Here is an 11865-nt window from a genome sequence, read left to right on the forward strand (position 1 = left end):
GACCTTAATTGGGCGCCTCTTGCATCTGTTGAGCACAGACTGGATCTAAATGCACTTGTGGACTTGCATGGACCAATCATTGATTGATCAGGTTTCGACAATGAGTTTGGTGATCAGTCAGAGCTGAAACAAGGGAATTGTGCCTGTATTTTACCTAAAAAAGGAACCGTTTGTTGTGCATACTTTCCAACTGTGCGTTGCTAGTACAATTAATCACCTGAGTTGAATGAAGCAAGTGCTATATTCTGGTTAGACTTGAGACTGCATTTGGTTTTGGGTTCAGGTTATCTTGGGAGAATTTTGGCCCATAACAGACTGGTGGACCCAGAATACAACAGCCAACTCAATACCCCAGTTGTGAAAGCCCGAGAAGAAAATAGTAGCGCAGATGTATAAGAAAAGAGCTTCTTACATATTATCCTAAAACTCAATTCTGGTTTGGCTTACAAAGAGAATCATATGACCTACATTTTTAGTATCTGGCCTATTTTACCTTTTGGAATTTACATCTTCTATACATAGATTGCATCTGCTCGTAATCTCTCCTGCAATGGCATCCAAACAAAACGGCAAAAGCTAAGTGAGAAAGAGAAACAAGAAAAATGCGGTATACATTTAAATATTTGTTCAGGAATATAAATTTTAATATTTTATATTACTTGTGCTTGTACATGTAAGTATAATCAGTTTCAATGAACTAAAGTGTAACTTAAGGCAATAGTATTCAGTTAATGGTTTGTGAAGAACAAAATTACCTTTCTATGATGCTCTGTAAGCTCCAACATACAGTGTCTGTTGTTGCAGAAATATACTGTGCAATGTACAGTGAAGAGTGAAGACTACTACTCCAGTGTGAAATCATTTAGCCATATAAGCACCTCGTTCCTCTTTGGATCATGAAAATCAAACAGAGTTTCAGTAATGAGGTTAAGAAAGAAAAGAAGTGTTTCAGTCATGATTGAAAGTACAACTCAGAAGATCGTGGCATCTTCTCGGAAAGGTCAGCATTTAGGAAAGATGGATAAAGTATGCAATTTGCTACACTTGATCTCCTAATTGATAGTGCAAAGTTTCAAACCTCAGCCTCAGCTTAACTAAAAAGGTACAGAGCAGAAGGAAACACACCTTCACAAAGTCCTTTGTGCTAGGATCATTGTAACGTGCAAGCATACAGCCTTGTTGAGGCTTCAACCCATCTTTGAGTAGCTGGGAGCGTAGCTCCTTCTCTTTCTTGGCCACAATTTCCTCTTCTGGTCGCCCACTGAATATTTTCACTGCAGCAATGCCTCCTTCAACCTTTCGCAAGGTAACCGCTTCTGTATTTGGAGCTGGTAAACTGATTGAACAAGACTATTATTGGCAGCAGAAGTAAAACCATAGAAACTACTGCAGAATATACTACTCCCTCCGTTTCTAATATAAGTCCTTTTAGAGATTCCAATAGAGATTACATACGGAGCAAAATGAGTGAATCTACACTCTAAAATATGTCTATATACATCCATATGTAGTCTGGTAGAACCAGAGATCCTACCGGACCTGCTCCGTAGGTTGTAGGGGAAGGATGGAGTGAGGCGAGACGATGAGCGGGCGCGCCGGCGGCTGGGCGCCGTCGCGTAGGAGGAGGATGGCGGCGGCGGCTAGGGTTAGAGGCGGCTAGGGTTCCGGCTCCTCTGGGAGCCGGGCAATAGGGATAATAATATTCTTATTGCTTCCTTCCAAAAAGAGTCTTACAGCCTATATTTATAACCTAGATAACTTGCATAAGAATTAACCTAAGATAACTTGCATAAGAATTAACCTAAGATAACTTGTGGGCTAAGATTGGCCGGTGGGCCTAGCTAAACCGGCCATAACACTTCTCCCCGCCTGCACAAACAGCTCGTCCTCGAGCTGTAAGGTGGGGAAGCGCTTGCGGAACTCCTCGAGGCGATCAACCAGCGTCAAACACCTTCTCGACAGCTGGGGCGGCCAGGTCGGCGGCAACGGCGTCCTCCGGAATGTAGTCTGCAACCTCCAGGTAGAAGAGTCGCGGGCAGGCATGGCCGGGTGTGTAGGGCTCGTCGCAGTTGAAGCACAACCCTTGGCGGCGACGCTCGAGTAGCTCGGCTGAGGTGAGCCGGCGGAACGGGTGTGCCGCGGTCGCGGCGAGGGGTGCCGCAGAAGCCTGCGCAGGCCGACCCTGCGCGGAATCCGGCCCGGGTAGCGACCCAGCGGTCCGGGACGGTGATTCCTGCTGGATGGCCACCGCGCGGCGCTCGAACGCGCGGGCGTAGTACATGGCCGACTGGAGATCCTGGGGTCCCCGAAGCTCCACGTCCACGCGGATGTGATCCGGAAGTCCACCGACAAAGAGGTCGGCCCGCTGCTGCGCCGTCACACCCGACGCATGGCATGCCAGGGCCTGGAAACGGTCGGCGTAGTCCTGCACCGTGGAGGTGAAGGGAAGGCGGCCGAGCTCCGCCAGGCGGCTCCCGCGAACCGGAGGCCCAAAGCGAAGGAGGCAGAGCTCGCGGAAGTGCTCCCAAGGGGGCATGGCGCCCTCGTCCTGCTCGAGGGCATAATACCAGGTCTGTGCCGCGCCGCGGAGGTGGTACGAGGCGAGCCAGGTACGCTCCAATGCGAGGGTGCGCTGCCCGCGAAAGAACTGGTCGCACTGGTTGAGCCAGTTGAGGGGGTCCTCCGTGCCGTCATAGGTGGCGAAGTCGATCTTGGCGAACCGTGGCGGCGTCTAGGTCGGCGCGCCATGGCCGACCGGCTCGGCGGTGCGGAGCAGCGATGACGACGGCGCCCGGTCAACGGTGGGGAGGCCGTCGTAGGCCCCCGCGGAGCCGGACGAGGCCCCAGACTGCAGCGTGGGTACCGGTGGGTCCCCGGCCTCTGTGTAAACTGGCGGTGGCGACGTCCCGGTTAGCCAGGCCAGGATCGGGGACGGGGACGGCGAAAACCGGACCTGCTGGATCGGAAGGCCTCCCGGTGTGGACTGGCCCAGTCTGGAGCTGGGCGGCGGCGGTGGGAGCTGGACCGGCGCGGGTGGCGCGGGTGGGGCCGGCGCGGGCCAGTGCGGCCACTACGGCGCTGGGGCGGGCGCGGAAGGCGCGGGTGGAGCCGCGAGAACCGGCGCGGGCCACTGCGGCCATGACGGCGCTGGGGGCGGGCGGCGGCTGGAGCGATGGATGGGCCCCGGCGATCGCCGCGGGTACCGAGTACCAGGGCAGATGCAGCAGCGGCGGGGGCCCGCCGGTGTATCCCGCCTGGAACGGCAGCAGGGGCGTCCCGCTCGGGCCCGACGCGTTCTGGATCGGCCAGTGCGTCGCCGGGTGGCTGTAGGTGGGGAGCGCAGCCGGCGGGGTGGTGTGCGGGCCGGCCAAGTACAGGGAGATGCCCTGGACGGCCGTCACGAGGTCCCGCAGGGTGCTGGTCATCTCCTCCGGCGTGAAGACAGAGGTTGTCGGCGGCGCGGAAGTGACGGGGGCCGGCGGCGCGGAGGTGATCGGGGCCGACGGCGTTGGGGACCCGGCAGTGGTCATCGGGGCGGTGGTGATGATGGGCAGCGGCGGCGTGGGTGTTGATGACGACATGATCACAACCAAGTCTCTGATTACCAAATTGGTAGAACCAGGGATCCTACCGGACCTGCTCCGTAGGTTGTAGGGGAAGGATGGAGTGAGGCGAGACGATGAGCGGGTGCGCCGGCTGGGCGCCGGCGCGTAGGAGGACGATGGCGGCGGCTAGGGTTAGAGGCGGCTAGGGTTCCGGCTCCTCTGGGAGCCGGGCATATTGCTTCCTTCCAAAAAGAGTCTTACAGCCTATATTTATAACCTAGATAACTTGCATAAGAATTAACCTAAGATAACTTGCATAAGAATTAACCTAAGATAACTTGTGGGCTAAGATTGCCCGGTGGGCCTAGATAAACCGGCCATAACATAGTCTATGTTGAAATCTCTAAAAGGACTTATATTTAGAAACGGAGGGAGTATTTCCTTTTTTTTTGCGAGAGAGTATTTCCTTTATCTATGAGCTGATGTTCAGCTTGTCAGTAGTTCAAATCACGCATTGCACAAGATACCTGTTCAAGTCTTTGTTCATTGGCAGAGCTATCTGTATGGATACATCTGAGAGTTTGTCATCAGAAGCCTGAGTGAAGACAGGTGTAGTCATTGCAATCTTTTCGGATGAAGCATTCTTGCCAAATATATACCTACAGATACAGGCCCTTTCAGCATTACGACACATGGTGTTAAATATATATAGTAATGATTAAAAAAATAACTCACCCAGTAACATTATTAAAACCTGATGATCCTGTTAGTTTTTCTCCTTTCGCTTCGGCTACTGCAAATGGTGGATACTTCCTGACCTGCAAAAGATATTCATACTCATAGTTTACCTCAACAAAATCTGTTAAGATGCAATATTACAAATTAGCTGTGTCCTACTACATGAGATCATATTGGCAAGATTGATAATGAACATAAGTCGCATAATATAACTGGGAAACTTGTCAATGCCGTGACTTAATATGAATGATGGATTATGATGCCATAGCAGTGTTGCTACTCCAAATCTGCAATGAACTGGGTTCTTCATAAAGTATACACAACGAAATAATACCTCATAATTTGCAGCCTTTTTCAGAACGAGGTAACTTGGTGTTTCTATATCTGGGGTCTTGTAGTATCGTAGCTGTGTAAAATCAATAGCTCAACTTCAAATACTTGATCGGCATATAAAAAGGAAATATACTGATGGAAAATTACCTGCTTGAAAACTTCCACCAATCCTTCAAAGGAGAAGTATTCATTGTTCTGTATTGAATCCCAAATATCCTGCACTTGAGCATATCAGATAAGTAGAATAACATTTAATGATGAGTTGGGTAAACATCTCTTGATTCAAATGAATGGAGCATTCAATATTTCTAATACAAAATAATGCGCACTTAGGTGCATATTTGAGAAAAAACGAATATAATATGAATTTTAGAGAATCCTATTCCTTAGGAATTTTTCCTATAGGGCTTGTTTGACTTGTATGGGTGGTAACCATAGGAATTTTTCCTATGGAGTACTTGGCATGCAATTCCAAAGGTGAAATCATAGAAATTTTCCTTTGTTTGATTGTTTCTGTTAGCACTATGGCAAGCACTTAATCCTTGAAAAACGGTCCGTGTGTCTTTCCTGTAGTGCAGCCAAATAACTTCTGTTGCATGTTCATGTGCTTCCAATTGTTATTTTATTCAACATGCCATGACATCCAGAGACCCTATGTTTTTCCTATTCCATGTCCGTTTGGAAACCTACGAGGGGGATCCAATTGATTGCTTGATTGTGGAAGTATGACAGTACTAGTTTTTCTCAGGCACATATTGTAGATGGTACAAGAGTACTAGGAAGAACCGCAGAACATGTACAACACTCTGTTCTACTTACATACCACTGCAGTTTCGAAATAGTGCAGCAGGCTCAGAAAGCGCCGTATCTCAGATTTTAGGTTCATAGAAAAGCACTAGACCAAAAGAAAAAAAGTAAAAGTAAAAAAGAATGCTATGACATATCATAACAAATGACAATGCAGAGGGCAGCAAGATCAAGTATGGAGAGTTAAGTCCAGAGCTTTGTCCCAGGCAGTCAGGTTGAACCTGAAGCGTTGAACTATATACGAAGACTGATAAGTGGAAAATTGGCTGACAGTTTCTCAGAGATGAACTTGGTCAAACAATCCATTGTCTGCTTCAGTTGGATCTGCTGGTCACACAAATGCACTAGCTAATGATATTGATGTTACCGTGTTAACTCGAACTTCTAATTAAGCATACTTAAAATATTTACTTCATCTTGAAGGCCTTGAATTTACGGAGCTATGTGTGCTCCTGGGGGGCAGTGCCCCCCCCCCCCCCCCCCCCAGCCTTAGCAAAAAGTGTGAAGGAAACTTTTTTTGAGGGTTTAGATAAGGATAAATTTAGCATTTGCCCCCCTAAACTTCTTCCCTAGCTCCGCCAGTGCTCGAGACCTATGACTGCAAGTCCAAACTAGACTTCATAGAACTAAGTATATCCACAACGACCACAATACTGATATATTCCCTCGCAGGAGAATCCATTGCGCATTCAAATGAAAACATACGTTCCAAGGTGTGGTGAAAGCCAGAATGAGTGCTAACCACATGGCTGCAGAACTTGAGATTCTGTGGGTTGACGCCCATGATCGACAACCCGGTGAAGACCAGCTCCGGCTTCCACGGCAGGAGAGAGAACTTCATGACCATGGTCCACCTCGTGGTAATCTCATACGGCCCTGTCTAAACCAAATTAAACCCATTAAGAGCAAGTACAATAGTGGGCTGTAAGCCCGCTTACATGGCACTTTTGCCTATGTGGAGGAGAGATATAAGAAAAAAGAAAGGAGCGGGCTCTCATGCAAGAGCCAGGCTCTATGCCTGCTCCGAGGTAAAAGCATTTAATGAGAAGAAAGAGATAGGGAGAAAATGAAAAAAAAGTTGTGGGCTTATAGCCAATGCTATTATATGATTAATTAATATTGCTAACTCTTGATGACAAGACATGTGTATATAACCATGCTCTAAGCGTCACGTGAAGGGCGACCAACCAGCTATGCCACGTGGCGCAAGCTGGTTCGCCGCGGTGAGAAATCTTTTGAAAAAAATTTAGATGAAGGTGAGGATTATCTTTTAAATGTATTTTTTTTCTTTTTAGATGGAGGTGAGGACATCTGGTATTTTTTAAATGGAGGTTTATGCAAAGCTGCGCTCGCTGGTAGGCTGCAGTGGTAGTTTCTTTTTCTTTTTTTAGATGAAGGTGAGGATTTTTTTCTGAGATGTTTTTTTACACGAAGGACAGGACTCTTTTATCTTCTTTCTATGAATGTAATAAAGCCGTAACATATGCATAGCTTCCTCTCAAGCGGCGCAGGGTGGCGCCCCAACCACTAGTTCACAGAGACTGTCACGGATTTGCAATGCACACGCGCATTCTCGCTGCAAACTGTGAGCATCGGTCGAGCCGGAAGAGACGCTGACCTGCTTGACGTCGTGCAGGTAGAAGTCGGGCCGGAAGATGACCTTGAGGAGGCGGATGTTGGCGAGGTAGCCGTCGATGTCGTCGTAGCGGGTGATGGGGTCGCGGAAGCGGACGCGGTCGTCGTACGCGGAGCGGTCGATGCCCACGTCGTCGAACAGGTGCGGCAGGTCGGCCTTCAGGAACTCCTCCAGCCGCTGCGCCTCGGCCGGCGTCAGCCCGGCGCCCCTGTTCTCTCCGGCCGGTGCCGCCGGGGCGACCGCGCCGCCGCTCGGCGCCGCCCCTGCCAAGACGGCGAGGCGTGGCCTGTGCCTCCGGTAGGACGCGGTGAGTGCTGCGGCGGTTTTCCGTAGCCTGGGAGAAGTGGTGGGGACGGCGGCGGCGGTGGGCGCCGGTAAATGGATGAGGAGGCGGGAGGAGAGGCGTGTGGCCATTGGTGCCGTTTGGAACTGTGTTGGGAGTTCCTCTCTCCACGCTTTGGTTTTCCGTTTTGCACTCTGTTTTTCTCGATGGTTTGTTTTTACGCGCCGTGTTAAAATTTGGGCCACGGGATTATTTCTCCTCCCAGAAGTATCAATCAAATTTCTGAAAGCTACAGCGTGTTTGACACCATAGAGAGAGGGAATGGGAGTTTAGGGATGAAAGTTTGCCTAGGAATTAGTCATGGGAGATTGATTTTGAATCTCATTCCTTTGTTTGGCATGTGAGGACAACTAGAAATGATAATTGGTCACCCCACTGACTCCTAAACCGTCCGGACTGAGCGGCCCGAACGGAATTTCCCATTCAACACGGTAGCTCATCGATGTGCAAAACGGCCAGATGTCCGTTTACCTGTAAATCGGAGAAAAACTAGGAAGCTTTGTAGGCGTCCGGACGGCTGCCACATACGTCTCGAACACTCCGGACCCATCTGAAAACCTTTCTAGTGCTCTCGCTCGCACCGCATTCATGCCGGCTCAGAGCGAACACGACCTCTCACTAAAGCGGCATTGAAGCGGCGCGCCGGCCGAGAGCATCACCGCATCGTGTCCCTGTCTCCGCGCATGCTCAATGTCGGAGCAACGTAACTGGACGGATATCCACCGCATTCAAAAGGGATGCCCATCCGTCCGTCTGTCGACTTTAAATAGGCACGACGGCCGAGAAACCCACTCTGACGGAGCTAAATCTGGCAGATCTCGGGGTAGGGATTCCAAGCTAACCGTGTGACCATGATGGTAACAAGGACACGACGTTTTACCCAGGTTCGGGCTTGTCAAGGAGATAATACCATACGTCCTGCTTGTGTTTATTGCGTTGGATTGATTACAAAGTAAAGAAGTTCTACCCTGAGATTCTTGTGTCTAATGTAAGATGTTCTATCGACTAGCATAGCATTGCTTTATATAGGATACCGGAGGCCTAGGATTACAAGAGTCCTAATTGGATACGTTGGTGGAGGAGAGTCCTCCATGGATAAGGAGTCCTTGTCATGAACGACAATGCTTCTTGACTTTCCTTGTAGATCGCCATGGGCCGCTTAAAAGTGGCCAAGGCAAAACCGACAAAGGGGGTCCTCAGCCTAGCCCACTAGGTCGGGAGTTGACATGGTGAGAGGCCTCCCTAGCCGGGACACCATCAGTAGCCCCTGAACCAATCTTTGAGTTTGATTGCACCTCGCCTTATGTGAGCTGCACATCTAGTTTGGCTGCCGGTCTTGAAATGGGTTCAACGAGAACCCTTTGAACAGTCTCTTCTTGCAGCCAAGCTCCAATGGTGGGCTGCATCCGAGGTGAGTAAAACCTCCTCGATCTTTGAAAATGTTGAAGGAGTACGATCGAGCTCCATGCCAAAAAGCTCTCCCGTGCATCCAGTCGCTCATAGCCGGCCTCCATGTTGGACTACCTTCGAAGTGGTGTGCATCACCTCAGTCTTGAGATGTTGACGCGGATGGTAGGCCTCCGCGGAAAAAAGTTTCTCCACCAAGCCGGTTTCTATGAGCCGATTTTCCAGGGATTTTTTATTGGTGCAATTTATTCTCTGCTGAGATATATAGCAAGTAGCCCTCAAGGTGTGTGCTGGTCCAAAAACCGGTATGTGACGGTGCTGAAATCCACCAGACCCCCCCCCCCCCAGTAGGGGTCTGAGCGCAGCTGGAAGTCACAGATGAGAGGTCACATGAGGGTTTTACCCAGGTTCGGACCTCCAGAGAGTAATACCCATTTGTCCTGCTTGTTTCTATCATTCATGATGGAGGGATACCTCGTGCGAGGGGTTACAATGATGTATGAGATTGCTACCGAGAGTTTTCCATCCGAGAGCAGATGAGAATGCGAGCCATCTAGCCTCCCCTTATATACGCGGTGAAGGCTAGGGCTTTACAAGTGGGCATATGCGATCTAGGGTGCCGCCTCCCATGGCTTGGGAAACAAGCCGGTCTACGACATCCACCCTATCTTCTAGGGATTCCTTTTGTTGCCGGGCCTCGTGGACCCCCAGGCAAGCCTTCTGTCGGGCTCCCCTCGCTAAGCCACTCCCCGGTGCATGAAACCGCCAGTAGCCCCCGAGCGCAACGGAGGTCGCAGGAGATAGTCTTTGAGACCTCTGGCTGGCTCCTTTTCTCCGTAGTGCCTTCCTTCGTGGATCTGCTTTATTTCCACTGACCTCCTGGTTTTTTGGTCGGCAGAGGGTCTATTTTCACGAGGCCCCCATCTCACCCATACCCCATGGCATGCTCTTCAAGAGCTAAAGGGGAGCCACGACTTGTCTCCACGCCTCCCGAAGAGTCATGCCCGACGTCATCTTGTCAACATGGATCAAGAGCCCGTTTAGTTTTCCCCATCATGATGAGGGCATCTGGATTCCCGCGCCCATGTATCAAGCAGTGGTAACCGCAGAGGACGTGGGACGCGTGTCACGCCATGATGGCTGGATTTCCGGAGTTTACTGTGGTTGCCATAAGAAAGGTGGGAGAGGGGTAAGATTCCCCACTCTGCCTCCATCTTCTTCCTCATATTTCCACCGAGCCCTCAGTTCTTCATTTCCTCCATTGTGACTTATATGATCCTCACTCCCCTAGATTCCTCTCCCAAGCCAGAGAGAATGTTGAAGTCGAAGATCGGCTCATCCTGCGATCGTGGCAGTGACGCCGCTCAGGCCACCAAGGACACCGAGCGGAAGCGGAAGAGGGAAGCTGCCGTCGCAGACGAGCCACGGAAGATAGCCAATGACATCACGGTCAAGTGGTTTCCTTCCACTTTCTCAGACGTGGAGGTCAGGAGGCTGAAGGCGGAGGCGTCATTCTCTTTGACCCTGAGATATCGGATTCCTCCAGCCGGAGAAGTTCCTCCGGCGCGTGCTCCATTTTGATTACTTCGGCCGCGGGCTTGGCTTCACTTGCATCCTTTTGTGCGGGGGAGGGGGTTCCTTTTCTTCTTTGGTTGCCAACTCCATCACTTGAATCCCACCGGAATCCTTCATATCGCCAATTTCATCACTTTTTGTGAGTGTTATCTGGGGACCGCCCCCCTTTGATTTGTTCTGCCATCTCTTCTGTATCAGGCCATAGATGAATGGTAACGCCATCCTCGACCTTGGCGGGGTGACCCTTCAGCTGCGGCCTTCCAACAAGTCCTTCCCAGTTGACCTCCTCAGTCGATGTGGGCTTGGCACAAGAACTAGTTCTACGTGTTAGGTCTTGGTGACAGTTTGCTTGCCCACTTCGGAGGAGCCCCGCAGCGTCTTCGATCTTGGGAGTGTCTGGACGCCCTTTCCGATGACACCAAGCTGCTGGTCGACGTGCTCTGCATGGCCCTCGGCAAGGACACGATCGAGCGGCCGTTGCACCACGACGTGGTCGTCGTGGCCCTCGTTCGTGCGGAGCAACGTGGCATCTTCGTCGTTGCCCCTTGCGGCAACAGTGGCCCGCGGCCGTTGACGGTCACCAATGTGGCGCCTTGGGTGACCACGGTCGGCACCGCCACCGTGGACCGCATGTTCCTGGCGAAGCTCAACCTCGGCAACAGACTGGTGCTCATTGGCCAGTCATTGTACAACGTGATGGCCGATGGTAGGAGGAGTGTGGCGCTCGTCAAGACCAACTGCAGCGAGCCGGAGGACCTGACGCCCGACAAGGTGATGGGTGGGATCGTCGCCAGCCGCAAGTTGGGTGGCAAGATCAAAGTCTCTGGCGTGGCTTCGTGCAGATCTGGGGGTCCCATGGGGGGGGGGGGGGGGGGCTCGCCCCCCTACACCCCTAGGCGTCCCTGATGGGGGCAGCCGCGCCCAAGTCTCCCGGTGATGGGCTGGAGCTTTGATTTGTACTAGTACAAATGTCCATGCATTGCAACAGGCATAAAAACTTGCAAAACCTAATCCATTTGCTATTACCCTTGATTTTTTTACATTCAGTTCTGATGAACGTAGATAATAAGGTTACATTGATTATTACTTTTTGGAGTCTGGATTTTGGACGTTAAGAAGCCATCTTAGCTTTCTTCATCTGAGAAATTGCTGGACCAATGCCAAAAGGAACAGCAGGGGTCTCCCATGTTTTTTTACTGCTAGCAGAGAAATCAAGAAATACCTTATCCAATCCGTAATACATGGATATCCTTGAAACCCCCTTTCGCTAATACATCCAGAAATTACGTGTCCATGGGGTGAAGCCCGTTCACTGTAGCCATGCCATGTCGAAGCCGTCCTCCTGGCCAAAGCTCCAAGTTCTTAAATCTTGATATTGGCATGTTCGCGCCCCACATGGAGATCTCGCCGTGCTTGGTGTCAGCTGGCCGTACTCTAGAAGATCACCGGCATGCAACCGGGCATAGTGCAAAAATTATGGA

At 50.8% G+C, this 11865-nt stretch overlaps 1 protein-coding gene across 2 annotated transcripts; it reads right to left on the reverse strand.

Moving 5' to 3' along the window:
- Window positions 1-319: 319 nt before the first annotated feature.
- On the reverse strand, window positions 320-7532 carry LOC123168402 (uncharacterized). Of its 2 annotated transcripts, XM_044586273.1 has the most exons (9): window positions 7042-7530; window positions 6166-6303; window positions 4764-4832; window positions 4618-4689; window positions 4281-4363; window positions 4073-4204; window positions 1126-1336; window positions 756-887; window positions 320-545 (listed from the first exon to the last, which is right to left on the reverse strand). In XM_044586273.1, the coding sequence occupies exons 1-8, from the start codon at window positions 7471-7473 to the stop codon at window positions 843-845; spliced, it is 1182 nt and encodes a 393-aa protein (XP_044442208.1). In that variant the 5' UTR covers window positions 7474-7530; the 3' UTR covers window positions 320-545; window positions 756-842. The 2 variants fall into 2 exon arrangements, with proteins under 2 accessions (XP_044442208.1, XP_044442209.1); XM_044586274.1 differs by lacking the exon at window positions 6166-6303 and having other exon boundaries at window positions 7042-7532.
- Between the last annotated feature and the right edge of the window lie 4333 nt (window positions 7533-11865).

The sequence above is a fragment of the Triticum aestivum genome, chromosome 7D (assembly GCF_018294505.1).
Source record: "Triticum aestivum cultivar Chinese Spring chromosome 7D, IWGSC CS RefSeq v2.1, whole genome shotgun sequence".
NCBI classification, from domain to species: Eukaryota; Viridiplantae; Streptophyta; class Magnoliopsida; order Poales; family Poaceae; genus Triticum; species Triticum aestivum.

What these genes read in the sequence shown, in the direction of transcription:
- LOC123168402 (XM_044586273.1), bottom strand. Translation starts at nt 7,473, where the DNA reads ATGGCCACACGCCTCTCCTCCCGCCTCCTCATCCATTTACCGGCGCCC. An exon ending in GGTTTTAATAATGTTACTGG is followed by an intron (nt 4,205 to 4,280) that starts GTGAGTTATTTT and finishes CTGTATCTGTAG; the next exon opens with GTATATATTTGGCAAGAATG. An exon ending in GCACAAAGGACTTTGTGAAG is followed by an intron (nt 888 to 1,125) that starts GTGTGTTTCCTT and finishes CATGATCCAAAG; the next exon opens with AGGAACGAGGTGCTTATATG.